The sequence below is a fragment of the Bos javanicus genome, chromosome 24 (assembly GCF_032452875.1).
Source record: "Bos javanicus breed banteng chromosome 24, ARS-OSU_banteng_1.0, whole genome shotgun sequence".
In the NCBI taxonomy this organism is placed as follows: domain Eukaryota; kingdom Metazoa; phylum Chordata; class Mammalia; order Artiodactyla; family Bovidae; genus Bos; species Bos javanicus.
In genome coordinates, this window is record NC_083891.1 from 58,040,658 (window position 1) to 58,056,318 (window position 15,661).

General features: G+C 49.6%; 1 protein-coding gene and 1 non-coding gene across 2 annotated transcripts in view; both read left to right on the top strand.

The window, feature by feature from the left end:
• LOC133237798 (O-acyltransferase like protein-like) overlaps nucleotides 1-15,661 on the top strand; it is a 66,450-nt gene that overhangs the window by 25,685 nt on the left and 25,104 nt on the right. The window contains exons 4-7 of the mRNA XM_061400340.1: nucleotides 1,280-1,421; nucleotides 2,723-2,946; nucleotides 9,768-9,947; nucleotides 10,703-10,805. Of these exons, the coding sequence (XP_061256324.1) occupies nucleotides 1,280-1,421; nucleotides 2,723-2,946; nucleotides 9,768-9,947; nucleotides 10,703-10,805 (649 nt within the window). The remainder of the gene's footprint in view (nucleotides 1-1,279; nucleotides 1,422-2,722; nucleotides 2,947-9,767; nucleotides 9,948-10,702; nucleotides 10,806-15,661) is intronic.
• On the top strand, nucleotides 15,158-15,230 carry TRNAE-UUC (transfer RNA glutamic acid (anticodon UUC)). Its single transcript has one exon. It is a non-coding gene; the product is annotated as a tRNA-Glu (tRNA).

A 15,661-nucleotide genomic window follows, 5' to 3' on the forward strand; every position in this document is an offset into this window, starting at 1 on the left:
ATTTAAAAATGTTTTTATTTAGTTGGCTGCCTTGGGTCTTAGTTGCAGATGCAGGATGTTCGTTGCATCATGTGAGATCTTTGTGGCGTGGGGGCTTAGTCACTCTGCATCACGTGGGATCTTAGTTCCCTGACCAGGGATTGAACCTGCGTGCCCTGCACGGCAAGGCAGATGCTTAACCGCTGGACCACCAGAGAAGTCCTTAGTGTTGTTCTTTATTAGACCACACTGTGTCCTCCATCCTTTGCTGAGATTTTGCAAGTCCCCTGGTCTGGTGTTCTCAAACTGCTGTGCTTAGTCACTCAGTCATATCCGAATCTTTGCGACCCATGGGCATTAGCCCGCCAGGCTCCCCTGTCCATGGGATTTTTCAGGTAAGAATACAGGAGTGGGTTGCCATGTCCTCCTCCTCCAGGGGATCTTCCCAACCGGGATTCTGAAAGTATGCATTCCAGTTAGCAGCAGGAGCTCCTGGGAATGTTAGAAATGGAAATTCTTAGGCAGTGAGGGGAGGCAGGGAGCAGTCTATTTCCTGGGCCCTCCAGGTAATTCTGAGGCACGCTGACATTTGAGGCCTCTGTTCCCCAGTGTCGCCAGTAATATTTTTACAAACTATTTCTCGTGGCGACTAATTCATGCTCATGCACAGTCACTCAGTGTCCAACTCTCTGCGACCCCATGGACTGCAGCCCACCAGGCTCCTCTGTCCCCGGGATTCTCCAGGCAAGAAGACTGCAGTGGGTTGCCATTCCCTTCTCCAGGGGATCTTCCCGAGCCAGGGATCAACCCCGAGTCTGCTGCACCCTGAGCCATCGGTGATCGATTAGCTGTGTCCTCGGCTGGTGCCTCTTATCTTCAGACTCAGACAGCACCTTCCCCTAGCTCGTAGCACCCTATTTTTACACCTCGTGTTGCAGTTTTCTCTCTTGTGGGGACCTGCTCACAGCAAGATATGAGGCAGCAACGGGGTTTCCATGGACTGTCTTTCCCTGTCCAGGGGCTGGGAAAAGATGCAGAGCCTGGTCAGGCTGAGGACACAGAGGACCCACAGTCCACCTCCATCTGGGCTTATGGTACCCAGGTCTCTGAGTTTCAGCATCTTTGAGCTCTAATTTTCCCACCTGTAAATCAGATATATTAAAGCCAGATGCCCTTTGTAATGTCAAGACTTGATTTTGAAATGATAAATATGAAAGCTCTTGGAAAAGGGTCATGTTTTTATTGCCAAGCAAAGTATTACTAACGCAATCTTATTTTTTTTTCTCCTTTCTCTTGGTAGATATTTTAAGATTCAGAAAGGCTTCGTTCTGGGCTCCTTCCCTCGCCCTCTTTGCAGTGAACTCTTCCTCCTCGGCTGGCGGGGGTGTGGCCAGGTGTGCCACTGGACTGTTCCCCCTGGACACGTTTGTGGCTCTGTGTCTGTGAGTACAGACCGCCCAGTCCCGGGCTGCGATGTGTGTGCTGGGCTGTTTCATCAACCGCTGCTCACCAGCTGCACTCGGCCGTTTCACTGTCGTTCATTGAGTGACGTCTGTCCAGTGCTCTCTGTTACCTTAACAAGAAAATTCGAATGTGTTCCAGAGGAAGCTGGCCACACCCAAGTGTGATGGGCTTTGGGGATCACTGAGAAAAGTGTCCTGTCCCGAGTTACTTCTGTTTCTATCGCGTGACCCTGACGATGAATTTCTTATATATGTGTATATGTATATATCTGGCTGTGCTGTGTCTTTGTTCCTGCGAGGGCTTTCCTCTAGTTTCAGCAAGTGGGGGCTACTCTCTGGTTGCAGAGCTCAGGCTTCTTGTGGCCGTGACTCATCTTGGTGCAGACACATGCTCTGGGGTGCTCGGGCCGGTAGCTGTGGCTCCTGGACTCTAGAGCACAGGCTCGGTACTGAGGTGCACGGGTTTGGCTGCTGCCCGGCAGGTGGGATCCTCCCGGATCAGGGATTGAAGCCGTGTCTCCTCCATTGGCAGGTAGGTTCATTACCACTGAGCCACCAGAGAAGCCCCTGAATTTCTTTTATTTGAGGCATTGCTTCTCACCCAGACACCTCGGCAGACTTGCCTGTGAAGTCTTAGTTGCACCTGACGTGGTTCCTTAGGACATACTAAGGGCAGCAGACTTGCCGGCCCAGCGCTCAGGTCTTCTGGTAAAGAGCTTTCCTGCAAACCTCATTCTGCTGCTCCAGTGAGAGACGCCCGTGTCTGTATCATCACCCAGCCACCCAAGCTCCCTTTATAATAACCAGTGCCAATCTGATAGATACATACATGGACCTAATTTACACTAAAAAGTTGGTGATAAGGGCTTTCCTTTCTCAGGTTCACTGCTATTCATTCTCTTCATCCCCTTTCTATGTCTGTGTGAGCTGGGTTCTTACTGATTTTTAAAGATCATTCTATGGATGAAGGATATGACTCCTTAGTCGTATCGCCTGCAAATATCTTCCTCAGTGTCTTGATTGCTTTTTGTTTGTTATGGTGTTTTGTTTTTTAAAATTTACAGTTATCATAAGGAGTTTAGTGAAATCCGTTCATCTCTGACTTTGTAATGTCTTTCATTATTTTTTCTTAGGAAGCCACTCCTAACCCTTAGAAGTGTCTCCGCTTGCCCACGTTTAGGAGCAGTGGGAGCAGGTTTTCTCCTGCGCTGCTTTCTCCGCATCTCACCGCGGTGCCGGCGTGCTCCAGGCGCGGTCACACCTGTGTCATCTCCCTGCAGGGTCCTCAGCTTCCTGGGACTCGCCCTCCCTCTGGCGGGAACCGTCTACGTGGCTGCCACCGGGTGGGGGTCAGACCGCCAGGTGTCACCGGAACCCGAGGAGCCTCCGGCCGCCTACGGGAGCCTGCCTCTGAGAGCGCCGGTGGGGAGCAGGCCAGGAAGCAGAGACCAGCCGGTGGGCTGTGCGCCCGTCTCACCATCAGGAACCCCGAGCGGAGGAAAAAGTAGGCCTGTTAACAAACTCACGAGAGGTGACTTAGAGGACGGCGCTGTTAGGAAACAGTCCCTGCAGGGCTAGGGTCTGGTGATGCCTGCCAGCATCCGAAAGCCGGCTGGGAGGGTGGGTCTCTGCTCTCCACCGTTCGGTGTTTGTCTCCTATCCGTGTGTTCGCAGGCGAGGTCGCTGAAAAAGCCACTTTCTTTCTTGGGTACAGTTACCAAGTGTGTCTTTGCACGACGAAAAGTCTAGGTCAGAACAGCGATTGGGTTTCACTGTAGTCCTTCTCCAAGGGACCTTCCCGTGAGCACAGCGTCCATTTTCAGTGTCACAGCTACGCAGGTGACTCACAGGACCTTCCCAGCAGCACCGATGGAAGCGGTTTACATACAAGCTGGCACCAGGGCCGTGAGTGTGCAACCTGAGGGACCAGGAGCAGAACAGACCGCCCAGTGCAGAGCAGCGAGAGGCTGGGTGGGCACAACTCACAGTGGGTTGTGTTCTAGTTAAAAAGGTAAAAAAAGGTAAAAAAGAGTTTACCTTCCTGTCCACCTGCCCATATGGCAGGGCAAATGCACACACACACACACATTTTGAAATAAGAATAGCCTCACAAGTAGAGTGGAAACAATGCTATTTTTGGGTTTCCCTGATAGCTCAGTTGGTAAAGAATCTACCTGCAGTGCGGGAGACCCTGGGAGACCCTGGTTCAATTCCTGGGTCGGGAAGATCCACCGGAGAAGGCATAGGCTACCCACTCCAGTATTCTTGGGCTTCCCTGGTGGCTCAGCTGGTAAAGAATCTGCCTACAATGCGGGAGACCTGGGTTTGATCCCTGGGTTGGGAAGATTCCCCTGGAGAAGGGAAAAGCTACCCTCTCCAGTATTCCTGCCTGGAGAATTCCAAGGGCAGAGGAGCCTGGCAGACTACAGTCCATGGGGTCGCAAAGAGTTGGACACGACTGAGAGCAGCTAACGCTTTCCCAAGTAGATGTGGAATAATTTTTGGCAGAGCCCCTTAGGTCCACATAATTGTCCTTCCTTCACTCCAATGAGAGGGGAAAAAAACAAAACAACATCGCAGTGACCGGACCAGAAGAATAGGAACACGTGCTCAAGTAGGTGCAGGGAACATGGCCCGTGTGGAAGCATAGTGATGACTTTATCAGATCCTGCTCGGATCCTCAGGCTAAAACAAGCACAGCAGCAGCACCAGCAAAAATACCCCAACAATGAGAAAAACGGGAAAAGCGTGTTTGTACGAGGGTGATGTAAGTGCTGAGAAGACCTAGCAGTCGCTGTATGACTTCCTCCCCAAATCGGGAGGCCTCGGAAATGTTCACTGCCAGCCTTCTGCACAGCATCAAGCCCTGCTGCCCTGTTCTTTCCATTTCTGGGCCCTGGTTTGTCCTCTGAGGCCTCAGAAAATAAATCTGCTTACTCTCTTGTTTCTCTTATGACCCCATCACATGTTGAGGACAGTTTTGATGGCCTCGCCTTGAGCCTCAGTTCAGTTCAGTCACTCAGTTGTGTCCGATTCTTTGCGACCCCATGGACTGCAGCACGCCAGGCCTCCCTGTCCATCACCAACTCCCGGAGCTTGCTCAAACTCAAGTCCATGGAGTCGCTGATGCCATCCAAGCATCTCATCCTCTGTCGTCCCCTTCTCCTCCTGCCTTCATCTTTCTCAGCCTCAGACCCCTCTGTTATTTCTCACCTGACACGATGCAAGAACTCTCTCTGCTCCCCGGCTGCCAGTGTAGAAGATTCCAGGGTGGACGTGGCAGGAAGACACATGCTTAGCAGTCTCTTCTCAAACCCGCTTTAGTTTCTGACTCTGCCCTTGGTCAGGTTGTTCGACTTCTAGGAGCCTCAGTCTCCACATGTGTAAAATGGGGACATAAAACGGGGTTTGTTGAAGGAATTCAGTGAGGTAATGTGTCCTCCCCTCCTCCTAACTCGCTGTTCTTTCCCTTGTTCTCTCAGTGAGACCAGAAGCAGGAGGGAAGGGTAGGGGCTTTAACTGGCCAAGACCTCTTGCTGCACGGGCCTCGCGGAGGTCAGCTGGGCCCCAGGGGCCTGCTACGTGCAGGGTGTGAGCTTGAGGGCGAGTTTACAGTCAGTCATCAGAACTCATTGTTGCTTGTCATCGCTTGAGAGGCTGCCGCACAGGGGCTTCCCTGGTGGCTCAGTGGTAAAGAATCCACCTGCCAATGAGAAAGGCGTGGGTTCGAACCCCCGTCCAGGTAGAGCACGCATGCCTCGGAGCAACGAAGCCCAAGTAGTGCTCAGCCTGTGCTCTTGAGTCTGGGGCTGCAACTACTGAGCCCAAGCACCCTGGAGCCTGTGCTGTGCATCAAGAGGAGCCGACACAACGAGAAGCCCTCGCACCACAGCTGGAGAGTAGCCACCCTCCCCTCCACCGCTCACCGCAACTGGAGAAGACCCACACAGCAATGAGGACCCAGCGCAGCCAAAAGTGAATACATAGATGAGTAAAATTATTTTTAAAAAGGGCTAACCCACAAGCCTGTGTTTAAGGCCAGACCATAGGCAGACACACCAGGGATGGTACCAGGAATCAGCCCTGAAGCTTTAGGTTCTTCACCCAAAGTAAGACCCTCTCTGATGGGGACACTAAGGTTACCTTGGCTTTCTCAGCCGCTACCTTTACCTGTGGTCACAGAATGGGACATTTCTGTGTTCTGTGGCTGGAGAAATTTTTTTTTTATATTTAAGGTCAGTTTTCATTCCAATCCCAAAGAAAGGCAATGCCAAAGAATGCTCAAACTACTGCACAATTGCACTCATCTCACACACTAGTAAAGTAATGCTCAAAATTCTCCAAGCCAGGCTTCAGCAATACGTGAACCGTGAACTTCCAGATGTTCAAGCTGGTATTAGAAAAGGCAGAGGAACCAGAGATCAAATTGCCAACATCTGCTGGATCATGGAAAAAGCAAGAGAGTTCCAGAAAAACATCTATTTCTGCTTTCTTGACTATGCCAAAGCCTTTGACTGTGTGGATTACCATAAACTGTGGAAAATTCTTCAAGAGATGGGAATTCCAGACCACCTGACCTGCCTCTTGAGAAACATGTATGCAGGTCAGGAAGCAACAGTTAGAACCGGACATGGAACAACAGACTGGTTCCAAATAGGAAAAGGAGTACGTCAAGGCTGTATACTGTCAGCCTGCTTATTTAACTTCTATGCAGAGTACATCATGAGAAATGCTGGGCTGGAAGAAGCACAAACTGGAATCAAGATTGCCGGGAGAAATATCAATAACCTCAGATATGCAGATAACACCACCCTTATGGCAGAAAGTGAAGAACTAAAAAGCCTCTTGATGAAAGTAAAAGAGGAGAGTGAAAAAGTTGGCTTAAAGCTCAACATTCAGAAAATGAAGATCATGGCATCTGGTCCCATCACTTCATGGGAAATAGATGGGGAAACAGTGGAAACAATGTCAGACTTTATTTTTGGGGGCTCCAAAATCACTACAGATGGTGACTGCAGCCATGAAATTAAAAGACGCTTACTCCTTGGAAGGAAAGTTATGACCAACCTCGATAGCATATTGAAAAGCAGAGACATTACATTGCCTACAAAGGTCCATCTAGTCAAGGCTATGGTTTTTCCACTGGTCATGTATGGATGTGAGAGTTGGACTGTGAAGAAGGCTGAGCGGTGAAGAATTGATGCTTTTGAACTGTGGTGTTGGAGAAGACTCTTGAGAGTCCCTTGGACTGCAAGGAGATCCAACCAGTCCATTCTAAAGGAGATCAGCCCTGGGTGTTCTTTGGAAGGAATGATGCTAAAGCTGAAACTCCAGTACTTTGGCCACCTCATTCGAAGAGTTGACTCATTGGAAAAGACTCTGATGCTGGGAGGGATTGGGGGCAGGAGGAGAAGGGGACGACAGAGGATGAGATGGCTGGATGGCATCACTGACTCGATGGACGTGAGTTTGGGTGAACTCCGGGAGTTGGTGATGGACAGGGAGGCCTGGCGTGCTGCGATTCATGGGGTCACAAAGAGTCGGACACGACTGAGGGACTGAACTGACTGACTGACCATCAGAGTGAAATGTCACATTCCTGAATGTTTGGAAATAATCGAGATGGAGAGACCCTTAGGTTCAACATTTTTTTTTCTCTATTTTTACACTCTCTAGGAAGTTAAATCAGCATAACACTCTGTGTCTTTGACTTTCCTTGCAGCAGTGTAATCTTTCAGGTGTGGGATGCAGACTCTTGGGTGTGTGGGATCTAGTTCCCTGACCAGGGATTAAACACAGGCCCCCACGTTGGGAGTGCCGAGCCTTAGCCACTGGACTGCCAGGGAAGTCCCTGTTCTTCACTATTTAGATGAGAAGGATAGGAACAAATATTTGAGGACATTTTCTTGAAGTTAATGGCTATGGACTTCAGCCCGGGGGCTCTTCTTCTACGGTCTGTTACTAAAAGTAGAAAGAAAGAGTTAGTCGCTCAGTCGTGTCTGACTCTTTGGGACCCCATGGACTGTAGCCAGTCAGGCTCCTCTGTCCATGGACTTCTCCAGGCAAGAATACTGGAGTGGGTAGCCATTCCCTTCTCCAGGAGATTTTCCCGACCCAAGAATCGAACCTAGGTCTCCTGCATTATATAGGCGGATTTTCTTTACTGTCTGAGCTGCCAGGGAGGTCCTGGTAGTTGGCTTGTAGTAATACTGGGCTCTCAGTTACTGAGAGTGGGCTCATAGTAATAATCACTGGGAAGATCCGGAAATTCAAAGCACTGTCACACCCGGTGAGCAGCAGAATCACCCGGAGGGCTTGTCACAGTCGGATCCCCGGGCGCAGCTGTCTAGGATTCTGATTCCGCTGGTCTAGGGTGGAGCTGGACTGCGCCTTTCTGACGGTTCCCAGGTGATGCTGAAGCTACTGGTCCAGGGATCCCACTTAGGTAACCGCATGCATTGTTTAACCCGATCCTCCCTCTGCTCCTGTGGTTTAAGATACTTTTCATTTACAAATGAGCGAAACGGGGCTCAGAGTCTGCCTTCTCTCTGGACCAGTTATTTTCAGACAGTCTGGTAGCTACTGTTAGTTAAGTTCACTCGCAAGTGGAATTTAGATGGGAAAAAAAATAATGATAGCCAAATGTATTCTGTGCTTGCTTGCCAAATTAGGCCTGGGGCCAGATATTTGACAAATATTGCTCTTGAAACCTCACAACAGCCCTGCCAAAAAGTGTGCTCAGTTTGAAAGTGAAGAAAGGGTTTCCCTGATGGCTCAGTGGTAAAGAATCTGCCTGCCGATGTGAGACACAGTTTCAGTCCCTGGTCTGGGAAGATCCCACATGTCGACTAGCAAGCGGGCCTGTGTGCCACAATTATACTGGGCCTGTGCTCTAGAGTCCGGGGCCAAGACTCCGGAGCTCATGAGCCGCAGCTGCTGAAGCCGGGAGCCCCAAAGCCCTCCCTCGGCAACAACAGAGGCTCCTGCCCTGAGAAGCCAGAGCAGCACAGCGGAGAGGAGCCCCACCCACTGCAGCTAGAGAAAAGCCGGCGATGCACCGCAGACCCAGCCAGCCAGAAAATACAAAATTAAAAAAATTCTGATTAGGAAAAAAAGTGAGGAAACAGGTTCAGAGGTAAAGGAACTGGCAGAGCTGGACAAAGCCCAGCTCTCATGACTCCCCTTTAGAGCTGGGGAACCCAGAGGAGTAGGCCCACGCCCGCTCCTGCTGAGCAAAAATCCCTCTAAGCAGGAGGGTGAGCTTCCCGTCCAGGCAGACACCTCTGAGAGCGACCCCAGGGGAAAAACTCCCCCTTACCCCTGGAACCTCACAATGCTAATTACGTTCTTCCATTTAAGAAATTGACTTAAATTTCCAGAGCTTGTTTATAAGCCTGATCTTGATTGTGAATGAGTTTCAGTTCTGCGAGGAATTCTTGTGCTCACGTTTGAGGCACCCAGTGACGTCCTGGAGAAAACAATGAATCTCCCGGAGCCAGCTTGAGTTTCGGAGGCTCCTGTTTGGCAATTCCAGACACTTCGTGGGCTCTCGGGATGAGCCAAATTAAATTTGTTTTAAACGAAAGGGAATAAATTAAGTAGAAGGCATTTACCGTTCTTTAAGTAATGGAGTTTAAACTGGTGAGTGGTAGCAGCTGTGACTCTGTCTCATTTGATTCCTGTGATCAGCCCATGATTCTAAGATCGACCTTGATTCCCATTCTGCAGTTGTGGAAATTTGGGCACAGAGAAGTTAATTCACTTGACAGAGGTCCCAGAGCTAATACATGGCAGATTCAGAGCCAGGAGTGTCCGACTAACTCTAAGGCCGGCACCCTTCGCTGCTGCTGCCTCTGCTGCTCTGCGTTCTTAGGGATGTTGTTGCAAGCGATTCATTCTTGGGCGAGCCCCAGGGATGCCATTTCAAGCCCCACGCTGGCTTTAGGGAGTGTGTGACTTCTCAATGATGTCTAAGTTTCCCTTCGCCTAACCCTCTGTGAAACATGATGGAGGCGGGCAGGCCTTGGCATTCCTGGGGCCTGAGACGAGAAGCCTATTCTGTTATGAGATGGCGTGGGCACCAATCTCAGATCAAGACTGTTAGGGAAAGTCGAGGCTCCTAGAGGAGGGAGACCAAGTCCAGAGAGCCACAGATAGCTCAAGAGGGGACAAGGAGAACTGGGCTGAGCTTTCCACGGTCTAAGGGAGGCAGCGTCTGGGGGGCGGCCAGGATCACTGGCGTGCAGGTTTGCCTCTTGTTTGGGGGGCAGCGTGTGGCCTGCTCTGGCTTTCAGTGTGGGCAGTAATGCCTTTGCTCCTGCCCAGGTTTCCTAGGAGCCGTGGACCGTGCTCTGAAATGCTTTTCTTGGCAGAAGAATGTGCCAGCCCTCTGGACCACAAAGACGCTGGGAAGCACGTGCCCCGCCTTGAACGGCCTCCGAGTGTTGAGCCTCCTCTGGATCGTGTCCGGGCACACCAGTCAGATGACTGCATGGCTGTCTCTGGGTGCGGAAGACTGAGGGATCTCTGGAGTAGTCAAGGAAGGGAGGGCCTTTCGTGTAGGAGATCACGTCAGGCCCTAGGAGGGGAGCCTGCAGCCTTCTCGAGTGGCCTTCCTCCTCGAGACGTGGCTGTGGCCTCCATAAATGAGTGTTCTGGGCCAGTGTCCCGTGGTTGCTTTACCTTCCCTTAGGTGTAAACCAGACACGCGATTCCCTGGTGAACAGGGATAGCTGAGTATTTTATTTTTACCTTTCGAAGAGCTGGGTTCCCTCTTGTCATGATTAATGAATCCAGAAACTTCTTTTTCCCCTCTCCTGGAAAAATAGGCGAATATAGATAAACATTGTGCACTAGTATAAAATCAGTATTTGTGGATCTTCTTTCTGTTGGTACACTCCAGAAGAGCTCCCATCGACAGAGTGGAACTCTCCAAGTGGGACCTACAAACACATGTCAGAATTGAGGGCAGGGCCAGCCCAGGGCAGTTTGCGGACCCCCAGGGGATCTGAACAGGCGATGCTGCTGTAGCTCCACGGAGGCCTCGGGCCCTGCAGAGGGCCCCAGGCGAGAACCCAGGCTGCAGGCAGCTACCGAGCCACCCTCTCTTACTTCCATTCCACGTTCTCCTCTTAAGTGAATCGCACGGATGCACAAAACCCTCTCAATACAGCTGAAAGCTAAAGGTGTTTTTTTGAAAAGATAAATCACAAGATTTTCTTCCGTTCAATAAAAAGACACTGTGTCCTACCTTTTTACAGATAATGTGCTTGAATGGAAGGCCAGGGTGCCTAGAAACCCACTGTACCTTTATTCTCGGAGTGGCCCCTTCTATCTCGGAGTGGACACGTTTTTCCTGATCAGGTAATGTGGTGCTCTCGTGGCTGGAGTTGTGCTCGTGGCTCTTTGGGGAAGTGTGGACGTGCCTGTTGAAACACCGAAGGGCTCACGCTGACTCTCCCTGGCCTCTGCCTCTGGGCGTCCCTGGACGGTACCGAGGCCGCCAGTTCCTCTCTTTAAATTATTCTGGATGGCTCTCTAAAAAGACCTTTTATAAAAGGTGATTTTATTGATCAAACTTGTTTATTTCAGCACTTCTCAAATTCTGGCTCCTGGTATGGTGCAAATCCATGATCAAGTTGCCAGTTCTCACCACAGCGAAATGTGGGAAAAAATAAGAAAATAGTGTGAGGTTATATAAAGTGGTGTTTATTTAAATTAACTAATAAGAGGCAAATTTTCTTAGATGTTTGATCAGTGTCAGCCTCTGCGTAAAGTCCTTTGCAGCATTATATCATGCAATCCTCATGGTGTTCCTATACAGTAGGGACAACTGTTAAAATCCTCAGTTTTTTTGTTCTGTTCTTTGGGGGTTGGGGTGAAATTTGCATCACATAAAATTAACCACTCCCATGAATGATTCGGAGAAGGCAGTGGCAGCCCACTCCAGTACTCTTGCCTGGAAAATCCCATGGACGGAGGAGCCTGGAGGCTCCATGGGGTCGCTGAGGGTCGGACACGACTGAGCAACTTCACTTTCACTTTTCACTGTCATGCATTGGAGAAGCAAATGGCAACCCACTCCAGTGTTCTTGCCTGGAGACTCCCAGGGACGGGGGAGCCTGGTGGGCTGCAGTCTATGGGGTCACACAGAGTCGGACATGACTGAAGCGACTCAGCAGTAGCGAATGATGCAGTGGCACTTGGTGCATTCGCTTTGTGGCACAGCTCCCCCTTCTATCCGGTTCCAAAACGTTTTCATCACCCTCAGGGAAACCTCACACCCATTAAGTAGTTTTCCCCAGCCCCTCCTACCTCCAGTTCTTAGAAACCTGCTTTCTCCAGTGTGGATTTACCTGCTCTGGATACTTCATACAAGCGGCTCACACAGAGTGCTTTTATGCCCGGCTTCTCTCAGCTAGCATGACGTTTATGAAGTTCATCTATGTTGAAGCACTTATCAGTACTTCATTTCTTTTTATGGCTGAATATTGTCCCTTGTATGGCAGACCACCGAAATCGCCGCTTTAAAGATAAGGGAGCTGAGCGTGAAGGGCGTGGTCCTGGCAGCCTGGTCCCAGAGTCCGAGCTCCAGCCTCTGTGCTGGCCTGTCTCTGCCTGTTTGGAGTTATGTATCCCTTCCTTTAGAGGGAGATGGTGATGGTAGATGGCATCATTAACTGCTAAGCATTAATCCATCCGGGGGCTTCCTGATGGCTCGGCAGGTAAAGAATCCACCAGCCAATACAAGAGATGAAGGAGACGTGGGTTTGGTCCCTAGGTTGGGAAGATCCCCTGGAGGAGGAAATGGCAATCCACTCCAGTATTCTTGTCTGGGAAATCCCACAGACAGAGGAGCCTGGTGGGCTACAGTCCATAGGGTCGCAAAAGAGTCGCACAGGACTTAGTGACTGAGCATGCACGCACGTTCATCTGTCCAACCATGCTCTATCCAATAGAGAGCAGCCCAGACAGGCGAGGGATAGAGTCCACCATCTGCAGCGAACAAGACTATGATATCTGGGCTACTGGGCACCAGACGTTCCGAGAGAGCTTACCTGGGTCTAACCAGGCAGTCAAAATCCAAGAACAGAGTGGGAGCCTCTGCAGGGCGGGGAGGTCCGCCCAGGGGATAGCAATTCAAACACCAGAGCTCTGTTTCCTGCAAGGAAGCTAGTAAGAACACGGCAACAAAAGATGCCATATGCTGGCTGGGGCTGGTCGGCAGGGCTCCAAGCCCGGGAGGGGAGCTGGCAAGGACAGATCAGGACGGCTGGAACCTCTTGTCTTGCTCGGAGCCTGTTTTCCTGCCAGCCTTTCTCTTTTCCTGTCTTTGTGAACTTGAGACGGTGCTTGCCCACACACAGAGGGAGACCCTGATTCATTCTTTCTGGAAACTAAGAGGCAGCCGGAACCAGAATTGGCCATGCTACTTCCTCAACTCAGTGCTCTCTTTCACTTGTCTCTATAAATTTTGTCCCTATTATAGTGAATCCAGCTTGCTGCATTTCAAAAGAAACTCTTGCTGGCAGAGAGTAGACAGTCTCTAACCCTCACTGATCCCTTCCAAGTCCTGCCCAATACACACACACACACACACACACACACACACATACACACAGAGCCTTCTTTTGCAATAGGAAACACACTTGTTCTTTAGAGAAACACCAACAAGGGTCGTGAGCTATTGCTGCTACTAAGTTGTAGGTTGTTATATGTTGTTACATTTCCGGTGCCACGTCGGTAGACCAGCGCTTCTTGATCAGTTCGGAAGCAGGCTTTGTGACCATGATCTTGCAGTGCTCGATTGAAATGCCAAACATTAGCTATGCTTGGAAAGAACCTAAAGAGCAGCTGGGTGAGGATATTGATTCCAAAGTGAAGGGAATGGTCTTTCTCGAAGGAAGGTCGGGTGTTTGCTTGGACATCCCTACTGCGTCAGTGGCAGCGGTACAGAAGAGAGGCGTGATGCGCGGCACGGGCCGCGTTCTGTGGCCATGGAGCAACCAGAGCGAGAACGTCCATGGGAAGGATATCGCAACTTCCAAGGACAGCGGGAAGACAGTTGAGGCCTCAGGACAGCACGAGGGCAACCGAGGTGTCAGGGGACAGTGGGAAAGAAGTAGGAGCTTCAGAGGACAGCAGTCAGGAGGCGGCAGCAAAAGTAACAGATTCCAAAACAAAGGCCAGAAGCAGAGTTTTAATAAAGCTTTTGGACAGTAATTTGAAGTAGAGGATTTATTTGGCAAAAACAGAGCTATGTTCAGCAACGTGGAACTGAACGTTATTTTTCACGCAAAATTAAAAGCACATTGTATTTCCTTCCTGACCACTTGCCCAGTCCCCATCTCTTTGACAGAGAAAAGCTTCGTCTAAATTATTTCATCTCATTGATGACTGTCATTTATAACTTTACTGCTACTTCTGTCTTGGGTTCAGTTCAGTTCAGTTCAGATGCTCAGTTGTGTCCGACTCTTTGCGACGCCATGAATCGCAGCACGCCAGGCCTCCCTGTCCATTACCAACTCCCAGAGTTTACCCAAACTCATGTCCATCAATTCGGTGATACCATCCAGCCATCTCATCCTCTGTCATCCCCTTCTCCTCCTGCCCTCAATCTCTCCCAGCATCAGAGTCTTTTCCAATGAGTCACCTCTTCACATGAGGTGGCCGAAGTATTGGAGTTTCAGCATCAGTCCTTCCAATGAACACCCAGGACTGATCTCCTTTAGGATGGACTGGTTGGATCTCCTTGCAGTCCAAGGGACTCTCAAGAGTCTTCTCCAACACCACAGTTCAAAAGCATCAATTCTTCGGCACTCAGCTTTCTTCACAGTCCAATTCTCACATCCATACCTGACTACTGGAAAAACCATAGCCTTGACTAGATGGACTTTTGTTGGCAAAGTAATGTCTCTGCTTTTGAATATGTTATCTAGGTTGGTCATAACTTTCCTTCCAAGGAGTAAGTGTCTTTTAATTTCATGGCTGCAATCTGTCTTAGGTATTCCTTTGGAAAAGGTGTATGGATTCATTACATATTCTAATGTATTGTCTATAGATTATAAGATAAAACATGTATCTGCTGATACTTTTTAAGTTGACCTGTCTTTATACTTAGAAATGTCTCTTAATAGTAGGCTTCCCTGGTGGCTCAGATGGTAAAGACTCTCCTGCAATACAGGATCCCTGGGTCAGGAAGATCCCGTGGAGAAGGAAATGGCAGCCCACTCCAGTATTCTTGCCTGGAGAATTCCATGGACAGAGGAACCTGGTGGGCTACAGTCCATGGGGTTGCAAAGAGTCAAGCATTACTGAGCAACTATGATGCACATGTTGTTACTAAGTCATGTCCAACTCTTTGCGATCCCATGGACTACAGCACACCAGGCTTCCCTGTCCTTCACCATCTCCCAGAGCTTGCTCAAATTCACGTCCATTGAGTCAGTGATGCCATCCAATCATCTCATCCTCTCTCGTCCCCTTCTCCTTTTGCTGTCCATCTTTCCCAGGATCAGGGTCTTTTCCAATGAGTTGGCTCTTCGCCAAAGTATTGCAGCTTCAACTTCAGCATCAGTCCTTCCAAAGAATATTCAGGGTTGATTTTCTTGGTGTTGGAGAAGACTCCTGAGAGTTCCTTGGACTGCATGGAGATCAACAGTCCATCCTAAAGGAAACCTAGAGGCTCATCGCTATAAATGTTAAAAGGCAGAAATTCCCTGGTGGTTCAGTGGTTAGGACTCTGCACTTTCACTGCTGAGAGCCTGGGTTCAATCCCTGGCCTGGGAACTCAGATCGCATGCATACCTGAAAAAAAAAAGAAAAGAAAAGAAAGAAAAAAAAAAACAGAATAAGCGTCAAAGCATGGGAAACTCAAAAGGTACAAACTTCCAGTTATAAAACCAGTATGTACTAGGAATGGAATGTACCACATGATAAATATAACGCTGATGTTTGTTAGGTAAGAAAGTGCTTAAGAGAGTAAATCCTAAGAGTTCTCGTCACAGGCTGCTCCGTTGGCCTGGCTCCCATACTGAGGAAGATGCTGAGCTCAAGGTGCCTGGCCGTGGACATGTACCACGAGCAAGGAGAAAGCTATTATTGTTTTTAGTCTTAAAGATGTTTTGTTACTGCAGCGTCACTTAGTCTGTCCTGATAGAGACAACCAAATTGATCAACCTGTGAACTGCATCACTGATCAGTCATTCCTGTGATCTACT